Raw genomic sequence first — 14,282 nt, forward strand, 5'->3', positions numbered from 1 at the left:
CATTCTACACCTGCCTCCGCAGCAATCTATAGATATCTGATGAAGGTCCACTATTTGGATTGAAACATCATATATATTCTGTTAAATTGCTATATTGCGGAATAAAACTTTATCATCCGAACTAAGAGTGCCGAATTTATTTTCTACTGGTTGTTCAGATAAGTAACAGAAATGACAATGATGCACCTCATCTCCCCTTTTCTAGAGTCCTGAGCAGAGGAACCTCATTGTCTTGGTAGGTGGGATTCCTAGATATGGAGCCCCTACCTATACTGCAGATACTCCATACAAGTCTCACAGCAGACCACTGTGGTACAAACTGACAACGTGGCCTCCAAGTGGTCATCTCCTCAAAGATTCTGTACTGGGGATTAGTGGGGATTCACAGACCCCCAATGGGGCTGCAACATTGGTCAATAAGGTTTAAATAGAGAATAATATGCAATCAGTTGATGTTATGAATAAAACTGGCAGCAAGTTTTCAACTTTTCAGCAGCGCCACCACAGGTAAAATTACGAATTGCACAGGTCTCATTCAAACCTAAGCAAGATAGATTGTAAGAAAATTTTGGGTCCTCCAAAGCAAGATTTGGGACAGACACCCTTTGTAACCGCTTGGTACTCTACTCCTAAATGATGGTCCTCCAAACTAAACCAGTCCTTTTTAATGCTTTATAGATTTATCACAGGAAAAGACATCATAAAATGGCAACTTCCATCACCTTCTCGCCTATTTGCAGAGCATCCTTCCTGGGAATATTTATGCTGCCTTATGACAGAACCAGCAGTTTCCCTCACGCTTCCCTTTATTCTCAATACAACAGCTGCATTAATATTTGGAGGGATCCCTGCGCGGCTGCATTTATCGAATTTACGACCTCTGAAATTTCCTCTAATATTCTAAAACTCCAAAATAGCACTGGCTTCTAATAATAACACTCAATTGAAAGAGTTAATAACAATCTATGTAGCCTGGAAGCAATGAGGATGACTGCACAGCGAGGGGCTTCCCTCTGTATGATATGTATAGCATCCTGAGACCTCCGGAAATAACAAGTGCAATGAAACAATCATACAGTATGTATAGGACACATTCCGATGCTTTACATCTATGGGGAAAAGCTCAGCAACTCAAGAGTGGATGATGTAAAACACTCTGTAAATATGGCGCACCTTTATGTAAAAACATAACTCCATTTTTGGAGATACAAAATAAATGGCTGAAAATTTTATTTCAGGGACCTCCAAATCCGGTAAAAGAAGACGTACTAATGAGCAATATTATATAACACTAAAAATAATTACAAAGTATACTACAGAATACCCAAGGGTAACAAAACTTATTCAAATACACATAACCTACCGATTGTTACCACTACTCAATAATGTTACCACAATAAAGAAGTATAATATTTTTATTAAAATGTTATTTAAAAAAACAATAACAAAATACAGGACAAGAAAGAATCCCTTAAAGAGTACCTCTCATGATTTTGTAAAATTTTATAATCCTCCCAGTTCACTGCCCCCATCATGATAAACCACCCCCTGACTTTATTTTTATTATTTGTTAGTTTTCTACCTTGATATTGCTCTGTATTTTCTGCTCAGTCTCAGTCAGATTCACAGACTGGGAAGGGGCGTTACCCAGCTGACGTGACATCATCTAAAGCCATACAGGGGAGAACTAACTCCCTCACTCTGCTACACACAGCTCAGAGCAGTTCAGTGTGAGATGAGCTACGATTGGCACACACACCCCCTCAGCACTCCAGACTGCATTTCCTGAGTCCAAAGTTTGTGCAAAAGATGGGAGGAAATGTGTTCTGGATAAGTAGGGAGACACCTAGTGGCAACTTTTTTAAACACATATAAAACATAGAAAACTGAAATTGTATTTTTTTTAAACAAAGTACATTAGAAAGATTTTTAAATTTACCATAAAAGAGTGCAATAGCTAAAATTAGTTTTAATGAGAGTGCCCATTTAATCTTTAACCCATGAAATGGATGCTTATTTTAGTATGGGGCCAGGAAAGAAGGCCCAAGAATAAATCTAAAATGTCCGCCTGTTGCAGCAGGAAATAATAAATATGCAGTATGATTTGTAAGGTGGTTGTCTTGGCTGCAAAGTTCTGCTGTCCTGGATGTTGAATGAAAGAGGGTTCCCATCCATAAACCCACTATCACTTTGCCCAGTGGGTAACATTGGTCAACCCACAATCACAGGGTTGTCACAAATGTTTTATCAAAACAAGATCAATTTGGCTCAATGTTGCAAATGATTTTATCGTGTATATATATATATATATATATATATATATATATATATATTTTTTTTTTTTTTTTTTTTTTCTGGGGGGGGGGGTATATATTTGTATACAATGGCATACGTTTTAACTGTCCATTTATTTATTTATTTTTGTTAAAATGTAAAACTATACAGTGGAGGCAAAAAAGTATTTAGTCAGCCGCCAATTGTGCAAGTTTCACACTTAAAAAGATGAGAGAGGCCTGTAATATTCATCATAGGTATACCTCAACTATGAGAGACATAATGAGAAAAAAATCCATAAAATCACATTGTCCGATTCTATAAGAATTTATTTGTAAATTATGGTGGAAAATAAGTATTTGGTCACCTACAAACAAGCAAGATTTCTGGCTCTCACAGACCTGTAACAACTTCTTTAACAGTTTCCTCTGTCCTCCAATCATTACCTGTATTAATGGCACCTGTTTGAACTTGTTATCAGTATAAAAGACACCTGTCCACAACCTCCAACAGTCACAATCCAAACTCCACTATGGCCAAGACCAAAGAGCTGTCGAAGGACACAAGAAACAAAATTGTAGACCTGCACCAGGCTGAGAAGATTGAATCTGCAATAGGAAAGCAGATTGGTGTGAAGAAATCAACTATGGGAGCAATTATTAGAAAATGGAAGACATACAAGACCACTGATCATCTCCCTCGATCTGGGGCTCCACGCAAGATCTCACCCTCTGTTGTCAAAATGATCACAAGAACGGTGAGCAAAAATCCCAGAACCACACGGGGGGACCTAGTGAATGACCTGCAGAGAGCTGGGACCAAAGTAACAAAGGCTACCATCAGTAACACACTATGCCGCCAGGGAGTCAAATCATGCAGTGCCAGATGTGTCCCCCTGCTTAAGCCGGTACATGTCCGTGCCCATCTGAAGTTTGCTAGAGAGCATTTGGATGATCCAGAAGAGGATTGGAAGAATGTCATATGGTCAGATAAAACCAAAGTAGAACTATTTGGTAAAAACTCAACTCGTGGTGTTTGGAGAAGAAAGAATGTTGAGTTGCATCCAAAGAATACCATACCTACTGTGAAACATTGGGGCTGTTTTGCTGCTAAGGGACCGGGACAACTGATCCGTGTAAAGGAAAGAATGAATAAGGCCATGTATCGTGAGATTTTTGAGTGAAAACTTCCTTCCATCAGCAAAGGCATTGAAGATGAAACGTGTATGGGTCTTTCAGCATGACAATGATCCCAAACACATCGTCTGGGCAATGAAGGAATGGCTCCGTAAGAAGCATTTCAAGGTCCTGGAGTGGCCCAGCCAGTCTCCAGATCTCAACCCCATAGAAAACCATTGGAGGGAGTTGAAAGTCTGTGTTGGCCAGCGACAGCCCCAAAACATCACTGCTCTAGAGGAGATCTGCATGGAGCAATGGGCCAAAATACCAGCAACAGTGTGTGAAAACCTTGTGAAGACTTGCAGAAAATATTTGAACTCTGTCATTGCCAACAAAGGGTATATAACAAAGTATTGAGATGAACTTTTGTTATTGACCAAATACAAATTTTCTACCATAATTTGCAAATAAATTCTTAAAAAATCGAACAATGGGATTTTATGGATTTTTTTTCCTATTCTGTCTCTCATAGTTGAGGTATACCTATGATGAAAATTACAGACCTCGCTCATCTTTTTAAGTTGGAGAATTGGTGACTGACAGGTGAGCACAATGGCTTATTTTTTGTATATGTTGTTCCTTACTCCTGCACACCACACTGTACACTTGGTAGGGGCTGCGCAGTGTGTTGAAGACTTGTCCTATTGGTATGGACAGCTGGACTGACCTGAGCATGCAGGGATCCTTCAAACAGCTGATCGATGGGGGTGCCAGGAATCCACACCCCACCCCATCTAATTAATGGATAGATGATCAATATTCTTATTTGGGGAAAACTCCTTTAAATGATCAGCTGACTGAGGGTCAGGTCTGCTGGAGGAGAGGAAAGCAATCTTCTACATCAGCTTAATTCATAATCATGCGGCTGCTGAGCCTCCCGGCACTGCACAACTGTCCCATCTACTCGGTCCATCTATGACTACACAGTTACGGGATCATATAGACCTCTGTGGGTTCATAAAGACCTCTGCGGGATCATATAGACCTCTGCGGGATCATATAGACCTCTGCAGGATCATATAGACCTCTGCGGGATCATATAAACCTCTGCGGGATCATATAGACCTCTGCGGGGTCATATAAACCTCTGCAAGGTCATATAAACCTCTGCGGGGTCATATAAACCTCTGCGGGGTCATATAAACCTCTGCGGGGTCATATAAACCTCTGCGGGATCATATAAACCTCTGCGGGATCATATAAACCTCTGCGGGATCATATAAACCTCTGCGGGGTCATATAGACCTCTGCGGGGTCATATAGACCTCTGCGGGGTCATATAGACCTCTGCGGAATCATATAAACCTCTGCGGGATCACATAAACCTCTGCGGGGTCATATAGACCTCTGCGGGATCATATAGACCTCTGTGGGATCATATAAACCTCTGCGGGATCATATAAACCTCTGCGGGATCATACAGACCTCTGCAGGATCATACAGACCTCTGCGGGATCATATAGACCTCTGCGGGATCATATAGACCTCTGCTATCAATGCAGCATGAGCCCTCAATTGATCTTATGGGTGTTTTGACTTCAGTATCATGCATCTGAATTGTGCAACTCCTGTACAAAATCCCTTGGACAAATCCCTTCCCTGAGCTACCAAGGAAGCGAGCAAGAAGCATTCTAAAGTCAAGGGTCACATAAGTCTCTGCTGAGGTCACATTTTGTGTCAGATGTCAAAGGGTTTCCTGATGTATAGCTGTGACAGAAGGCTCCTATATATTTCACTGTATAAGGCATACAATGGCATAATTCATTTGCAGGCTTCCACGTTAATTTAAAAAAAATTATAATAAAAAAAAAAAAAAAAAAAAAAAAAAAATATATATATATATATATATATATATATATATATATATATATATATAAAAAAAAATATATATATATATATAGCATGCAGTATTTCATTATAGCATACTATTGTGTAGTGAAGTTACACTATTTTAATTATTTGAAGAAAAAGATATACAAACATATTTCAGCACTAAAAAGACTAATTTGGACTTTGTCAGGGCCTATGGATTAGTAGGACTTATAACTTAAAGGGGTACTCCACTGCCAGCGTCCGAAACATTTAGTACCAAACACTGGCTGCTGGCTGCAGGGGTCGTGACGTCATCGCCGCGCCTCATCGTGACCTTACACCATGCCCCCTCAATGCAAGCCTATGGGAGGGGTGCGACGGCCATCAGGCCCCCTCCCATAGACTTGCATTGAGGGGGCGTGGCGTGACTTCACGAACCCCGCAGCCCGGACCCAGCTTTCGGAACTAAATGTTCCGGACGCTGAGCCAGTGGAGTACCCCTTTAACATAATACACTAAACATTCACAGCTAACAATGCCTGAACAGCCTAACTCCCTTGAATTGAATGCACCCCCTCCCCCAAATAACTTTTATTTGCGAATACTGTGCAAGAATAAAAAAATAAATAAAAAAAACACATCAACTGGGATATGTGAACATGCTTTTAAATGTCACTTATTGCAGATGAACAAAAAGTTAAAAGAAAAAGTTACAAGACGGTTCTTCATGACCCACGTGACCAGTGGACAACCTGAGTGCATACCCATAAGGACTTACTCATATATTATCTGGCCTTACAGACTGTGTAGACTAAAAATGGACCAAAGTATTTCAATTAATCATTTTTGCATTAACTTGCTTTAGTGGAGTAACATCGCCCTCTGCTGGCAGCATTCATTACATTACTTTTTATATGCACAGTGTAGGCCAGTGGTCTTCAACCTGCGGACCTCCAGATATTGCAAAACTACAACTCCCAGCATGCCCGGACAGCCAACGGCTGTCCGGGCATGCTGGGAGTTGTAGTTTTGCAACATCTGGAGGTCCGCGGGTTGAAGACCACTGGTGTAGGCCACTAAGGAGAACCAAGAGGAATTAATTCAGGGAATATTTGTTTTGCCCCTGCATCCACTATCTCTCCTTTAACATGTTGTGTTCTTTCATGTGGCAGATTATTTTTAGGCTAAGAGTAAAAAATATGCAGGGATTTTATTTACTATTCGATTTTTGAATGTCATTTTACCCATAATTTGGCCAGTCGTTTTTTTATCGCACAAAATTTGGTAAAATGGGAGTGTAAAAAAAAAAATACACATGATTTCTTACATTGTGTGGACCTGGTCTAATAAAGGTTTGCAACCAAAACGCAATGAATGTCCACTTGGTGGCAGTAGATATCGAGTGCAGCATGTGGTAGGAGAACTAATATCTTCAGAATAAAGTTCCCATTACGTTTTCCCCCCATACGGGAGCGCATACGGCAGGGGAGAGCTAAAAACGTATGCTCCCGTATGCCTTTCTATGCGCTTCCGTATGTAATTCATTTCAATGAGCCGACCACAGTGAAACGTTCGGTCCGGTCGGCAAATTTTTGCCCCGTATGCGCTTTTCCCCCGCACCTAAAACTGTGGTCGGCCACGGTTTTAGGTCCGGTTGCAAAAGCGCATACGGGGCAAAAATGAGCCGACCGGACCAAACGTTTCACTGTGGTCGGCTCATTGAAATGAATTACATATGGGAGCGCATAGAAAGGCATACGGGAGCATACGTTTTTAGCTCTCCCCTGCCCCTGCCGTATGGGGGAAAACGTAATGGGAACCCAGCCTTAGATAGTCTTTGTCTCATTTACATAAATTATGCTGCTCATCTGTTAATACATCTTTTTCAATGTACAGTGACCCCCCGACCTACGATGGCCCCGACATATGATGAAATCGACATACGATGCTTTTTTATGTCGGGCCATCGCATTAAGTGCTATCCGGCAGCGCCAAATGCTTAAGCTGCTGCCGGATAGCAGCTTAATGTTCCCCGTGTGGTGCGGTAAGAATTACTTACCCCTCCACGATGCTCCGGGGTGCCCTCCGGGTCCAGCACTGGTCTTCCGGTGTCTTCTCGGCCCTCTCCGATGACGTCAATACGCTGCTGCGCACGTCATCCAATAGGAATGGCGTACTCAGCGGCGTAATGACGTCGCTACGCAGGCCCAGTAAGGCCTTGCGGAAGACAGAAGAGGACCGGAGCAGACAGCAGAGGACCGGAGAAGACAGCGGAGGACTGGAGCAGACAGCGGAGAGCCCAGCGGAGGCCCGGGGTCACCATCGCGAGCGGCGGGGACAGGCGAGTACAGCTTCCTATACTTTACATTGCACGAATCCCTCAACATACGATGGATTCGACAAACGATGGCTCGTTTGGAACGAATTACCATCGTATGTTGAGGGACCACTGTACTATGTAAAATACACACAGTGTTTTGAAAAGGTTTATAACTATCACCCTATTTATACCTGTGATGTCCAACTATGTAGTAGCTAGAAAATATTCAACTGTTGGGTTGAAACGTAGCACTTTTATGGAGGAAAAAAATGACTTTTTCTATATTTTCTACACCCCGACTGTTACTCATTGTATTGTGTTAAACTGAAATAGACCCCAGATTCTGCACATATTATTTCACTGTATATCTTTGAGGGTTATAGTTGATGCAGAGCTCCAAAAGCTGCTCTTCAAATAGCCATAGAGTTAAATGATATATTTCTAGCAGTCTACAGCCACCACTAGGGGGAGCTCAATGAAGACGGATTTATAAAAGTTCAATGAGAGCCATATCAATCCTGTTGCACACGCTTCCCTTAAAGGGGTTATCCAGGAAAAAACTTTTATTCTTTTTTTTCAAAGTAAATCTTTAATAAGGTTTTACAAGTACACAGAAGCAGAAAAACAACAACGACAAACGTTATTATGGAAAAACAATAAACATGGGCTCTGGGTGAGTCCCCTCGGGAGCGGGGAGACACACTTGTAGCGGGGAGGCAAACTGTAGATTCCTTAGTGAAACATTCCTATCTAGGAGGGCTCTCTCCCTACAATAAACCTCTTCGCTGTTGGTCAACTATAGACGTTTGATTGTCTGAACTAGCAAGGTAGAGGGTCTAGTAATACAGTTATGTAGGTGTAGCAGAACATAACAGTAGCTGTGTGATAATAGGGGATCTAGCGAAAAAAATATTTTTTTTATAAATCAACTGGCTCCAGAAAGTTAAACAGATTTGTAAATTAAAAGAAAAGAGGGGGTGTATGTGCAGCTCACAATCACAATACACACTGAGGTCAAACTGGGGCATGCAACTATACCCTAATTGCACAAAAAAGACAAGCCAATACAAAAAAGTTGCCCGGACCTTCTAAGTGAGTAAATAATGATACGGATAATTAAATGAGAAATATTAAATGAATGATTGTCTGGATCGTGCTTCAATGATAATAGTATAAACAGTTTAATAAGATAGGATAAATAGACTGTGGTTAGTTACTTCTCACAGGGCCCATGTGAGAAGAACATATACAATAAAAACAACCTTTAGGTAATAATGTACATGAAAAATATAAAATGACAATAATGCCAAAAATTAAGATAATGTTATGGCATGCTAATATCACTGGCATATAGTGAGTGCAGCTGGTATTTAGCCACTGATATCTACGTGCACACTGCACAATGTATTCAACAATTTATAACAGTTTTCAAATGAATGTTACCGGTCCTTTAGGCAGCAGCCTGAGCAGAAAGCGCTGCTTTCGCAGTGTGTGGATGGTGCCGGTACACTGCGCCCTCTGTGCAACGTCCCAGATGGTATTGGTAAAGTCCAGTGATGTCCTGGTAAGAGCGGAGGCGATTGGCGCTGGCAGGCGCCGGTGATTGCAGATCGCCGGGAGGACGTTGGCGCTGGCAGGCGCTAGAGGTGGAAAGTCCTCACCGCTGGTTAGATGTGATCAGGGCCAAACACTGGATACGAGGAGCTCGCCTCGTGTTGTCGGCGTGTGACGTCAGCTGCTGCTGGAGCCGAGTTCGTTGCACTGGATGTAGTTGGCAATGGTGGACCGGACTGGTGTCGGACTGGATATCCTGATGGTCTTAGTGGTTTAAAAGCGATGAACCAGCTTAGATGGATATGCTCAATATATATGCCAGTGATCATGCCCAAGTGGACTAGACGCGTTTCAGGGTTATTTAATGTAACCCTTTCCTCAGTAGTCAGTGACTACTGAGGAAAGGGTTACATTAAATAACCCTGAAACGCGTCTAGTCCACTTGGGCATGATCACTGGCATATATATTGAGCATATCCATCTAAGCTGGTTCATCGCTTTTAAACCACTAAGACCATCAGGATATCCAGTCCGACACCAGTCCGGTCCACCATTGCCAACTACATCCAGTGCAACAAACTCGGCTCCAGCAGCAGCTGACGTCACACGCCGACAACACGAGGTGAGCTCCTCGTATCCAGTGTTTGGCCCTGATCACATCTAACCAGCGGTGAGGACTTTCCACCTCTAGCGCCTGCCAGCGCCAACGTCCTCCCGGCGATCTGCAATCACCGGCGCCTGCCAGCGCCAATCGCCTCCGCTCTTACCAGGACATCACTGGACTTTACCAATACCATCTGGGACGTTGCACAGAGGGCGCAGTGTACCGGCACCATCCACACACTGCGAAAGCAGCGCTTTCTGCTCAGGCTGCTGCTTAAAGGACCGGTAACATTCATTTGAAAACTGTTATAAATTGTTGAATACATTGTGCAGCGTGCACGTAGATATCAGTGGCTAAATACCAGCTGCACTCACTATATGCCAGTGATATTAGCATGCCATAACATTATCCTAATTTTTGGCATTATTGTCATTTTATATTTTTCATGTACATTATTACCTAAAGGTTGTTTTTATTGTATATGTTCTTCTCACATGGGCCCTGTGAGAAGTAACTAACCACAGTCTATTTATCCTATCTTATTAAACTGTTTATACTATTATCATTGAAGCACGATCCAGACAATCATTCATTTAAGATTTGTAAATTACTTCTATTAAAATATCTTAATCCTTTCAGTACTTATGAGCTGCTGAAGTTGAGCTGTTCTTTTCTAAGTGTTCTCTAATGACACGTGTCTCGGGAACCGCCCAGTTTAGAAGCAAATCCCCATAGCAAACCTCTTCTACTCTGTGCAGTTCCCGAGACAAGCAGAGATGTCAGCAGAGAGCACAACTCAACTTCAGCAGCTGATAATTATTGAAAGGATTAAGATTTTTTAATAGAAGTAATTTACAAATCTGTTTAACTTTCTGGAGCCAGTTGATATATAAAAAATATATATATATTTTTTTTTTTCCTGGAATACCGCTTTAAGGGAGCCATAATTCTATAATGTATGCTGAAAAGGGAAGCAAGGGGTTACATCCTCATAAATATATATTATGACAATAAAGCAGATACACTTTAGACCAGGTTAGAGTTGCACAATATGCATGTGAGTTAATGTGCATTTTTAGTTTTGTAAGGCATTAACTGTCCACATCTCCTACACCACTGGTCTCCAAGCTGCGGGCCTCCAGCTGTTGCAAAACCACAACTCCCAGCATGCCTGGACAGCCAACGGTTGTAGTTTTGCAACATCTGAAGGTCCACAGTTTGGAGACCACTGTCCTACACCAACCTGCAATGTTCAGCTCGGGTTATCCTGCTTATTTGTATCTAAAAGGAAAAAAATGGAACTCACTTCATGATGCCAAGTGGGTCTAAATCTACCTCTTCCACTTCCTCCTCCTCCTCTTCTTCCTGTACTTCTGCTTTTTTGTTTTTCAGCTTGCTTGCCATCTGCAGAAGAGGGTCCTCTGCTGGCACCTCATCCTTGAAGAAGTCTCCGTCTTCAGAACGGTTTACATATGACCTTGTGCTCTTTGCTTCTATAAAGTCACCAATGGTTGATCCTGAGAAGGAATATTAAGATGCAGAAACACGGTAAATAAATATGCAGGTAGAGAGCTGGAATGAAAGGTACAAAGGGATTTTGGATCTTGAGCAAATAATAAAGACTGATCGCTTGGGATAGTGTCAAGGGCACCATTAATAAAGGTGTGAAAATGTACCTACCTGTTTATATTCATGTTGTTACCCATGTGGGGCAGTATTACAGTAGTTTGTGCTGTTTTTGTGAACATATTCTACTTACTGAGGTGAATTCTGCCTTAAAGGGGTACTCCGGTGAAAACCTTTTTTCTTTTAAATCAACTGGTGCCAGAAAGTTAAACAGATTTGTAAATTACTTCTATTAAAAAATCTTAATCCTTCCTGTACTTATTAGCTGCTGAATACTACAGAGGAAATTCTTTTCTTTTTGGAATTCTCTCTGATGACATCACGAGCACAGTGCTCTTTGCTGACATCATTATAATAATAATAACTCTTTATTTATTGTTGTCCTTAGTGGGATTTGAACCCAAGGCCCCAGCACTGCAAGGCAGCAGTGCTTAGCACTGAGACACCATGCTGCCCTTAGCATACATCTGCTATGCACGGTTGCTAAAGTAGACAGAGATGTCAGCAGAGAGCACTGTGCTCGTGATGTCATCAGTGTTCCAAAAATAAAGGAATTTCCTCTGTAGCATTCAGTACTGGAAGGATTAAGATTTTTTAATAGAAGTAATTTACAAATATGTTTAACTTTCTGCCACCAGTTGATTTAAAAGAAAAAAGGTTTTCACCGGAGTACCCCTTTAAAGGAGATATCCAGTGCTAAAAAACATATCCCCTATCCTGAGGATAGGGGATAAGTTTCAGATCGCGGGGGGTACAACCACTGGGGCCCCCGCGATCTCCTGTATGAGGCCCCGGCAGCCCGCGGGAAGGGGGCGCGTTGACCACCGCACGAAGTGGCGGCTGACACGCCCCCTCAATACAACTCTAGGGCAGAGCCGGAGCGCTGCCTTCTGCAATCTCCGACTCTGCCATAGAGTTGTATTGAGGGGGCGTGTCGGCAGCTGCTTCGTGCGGTGGTCAACGCGTGCTCTCTGGCCAGCGAGTCGGGGCCCCGTACAGGAGATCGCGGGGGGCCCCAGCGGTCGGACCCCCCGCGATCTGAAACGTATCCCCTATCCTAAGGATAGGGGATAAGTTTTTCAGCACTGGACTACCCCTTTAAAGGGGTATTCTGGTATCAAAAATTGTATTTAAATATAACTATCACCCCCTATAACTTACTAATATAGTGTTTTGACAGTATTAGCTTCAGCATGATTTTGTGTGATCCACCCCTCACAAGAAGTTGTGCAGTTTTTCATTGTCATTGTGATGTTATCTCAGCAGCTCCCCAGCTCCTCCCTCTCTCCTGAGATGATGCATCATCTTCCTCGTTCAAGCACTGCCCCCATAGTGATGTTACCACGTCTGACCAGCCCCCACAGTCTACATCACCATCTCCCATCATATACATATATATATTTTTTTTAATGGGACATTTAGAAAGAATGAGCTGTGTTTATACCATGCTGCCTTGTCCTGAACAATGTCATAGGCAGAGGATCAGGCAGGGAATGGATACAGCAGGTGCTGCACATTTACTGACTGCAGAGCAATAACCTGCTGTGTGTTTAAATGTTCTACGCCAGGTTTAGGCAAAGAACTGGCATGCATGCTGTTGAAGGGGAGTAGGCAGCATGGGAGGGCTGTGATGAAGAGCTAACGGAAAGCAATGCATTCTGGGAATTGTAGCAACTGCTCAACCAGGAAGTAGTTTTTCAGACATGGTGAGAGGACTAAATACCCAAAAAAACAAACAACAAATGGATTTTTGGTGACTTTAGAACTAGGGTAGACAGGTAAGCAATTCTGCAGCTTGTTTTTTACTTAGCTCCCCCTTTAAAGGTCCATATGGTAACCAATCACCAGCCATTTTTAGGGTTCCCCATATGTGTGCATATGGCTTCTTTTAAGATGGAAAGTACAAGGTAAACAGATGTTCTCTCTAAATAGTCTTAGTGCATGCCTGGACCGGGAAGCATGGTGAAAGGTGGAAGCAGAGAAATATTTGCTGACCTAGAAAATCCCGCAGCTCCGGTGATGCAGCCAGCTCCGGCTCATGGGCGATGGCCTTTACAATATCATTGAAGGCAGCTCTTCTTTCTCTGATGTCTGTCTCCCCCACAAATAAGACTTTCCGTGGAAAAGGCGGGAGGGAACATTTGGGGTATAAGGTGCAAATTTTGTGGTAGAATTCTTCAATCTCACTATACTTTCTAGATACCTGCGGAAGAGAAGCGAAAGTGAGGAAGATGTAGGCTCAGCCATGTGTCATGAGGACTTTTAGTTTAAAGGGGTACTCCGGTGAAAAACTTTTTTTTTTTTTTTTTTTTTTAAATCAACTGGTGCCAGAAAGTTAAACAGATTTGTAAATTACTTCTGCCAGTATTAAAAAATCTTAATCCTTCCTGTATTTATTAGCTGCTTAATACTACAGTGGAAATTCTTTTCCGTTTGAAACACAGAGCTGTCTGCTGACATCATGAGCACAGTGCTCTCTGCTGACATCTCTGTCCATTTTAGGAACTGTCCAGGGTAAAAGGAAATCCCCATAGCAAACATATGCTGCTCTGGACAGTTCCTAAAATGGACAGAGATGTCAGCAGAGAGCACTGTGCTCATGATGTCAGCAGAGAGCTCTGTGTTTCAAAAAGAAAAGAATTTCCGCTGTAGTATTTAGCAGCTAATAAGTACAGGAAGGATTAAGATTTTTTTAATAGAAGTAATTTACAAATCTGTTTAACTTTCTGGCACCAGTTGATTTAAAAAAAAAAAAAAGTTTTTCACCGGAGTACCCCTTTAATAACGGTGTAATAAATTGGCCATAATCACATAACGCCATAGGGCTGCACCTAGCACTATACTTCTGGTCACAGAACTGAAAACTTGGCAGAACCCAATGAACCTTAAAGTTTAGAGCCTTTGCTAAATGTTT

General features: G+C 42.2%; 1 protein-coding gene across 6 annotated transcripts in view; it reads right to left on the reverse strand.

Moving 5' to 3' along the window:
• HS1BP3 (HCLS1 binding protein 3) overlaps positions 1-14,282 on the reverse strand; it is a 269,176-nt gene that overhangs the window by 229,773 nt on the left and 25,121 nt on the right. For all 6 annotated transcript variants that reach the window (XR_008890991.1, XR_008890990.1, XR_008890989.1 and 3 more), the window contains exons 3-4: positions 13,364-13,571; positions 11,049-11,259 (exon numbers count right to left, since the gene is read on the reverse strand). Coding sequence is in view for 3 of the 6 variants with exons in the window: in XM_056564279.1 (XP_056420254.1) it covers positions 11,049-11,259; positions 13,364-13,571 (419 nt within the window). In the remaining 3 variants the exon portion in view is untranslated. The remainder of the gene's footprint in view (positions 1-11,048; positions 11,260-13,363; positions 13,572-14,282) is intronic.

Source organism: Hyla sarda, chromosome 3 (assembly GCF_029499605.1).
Source record: "Hyla sarda isolate aHylSar1 chromosome 3, aHylSar1.hap1, whole genome shotgun sequence".
Classification (NCBI taxonomy): Eukaryota; Metazoa; Chordata; class Amphibia; order Anura; family Hylidae; genus Hyla; species Hyla sarda.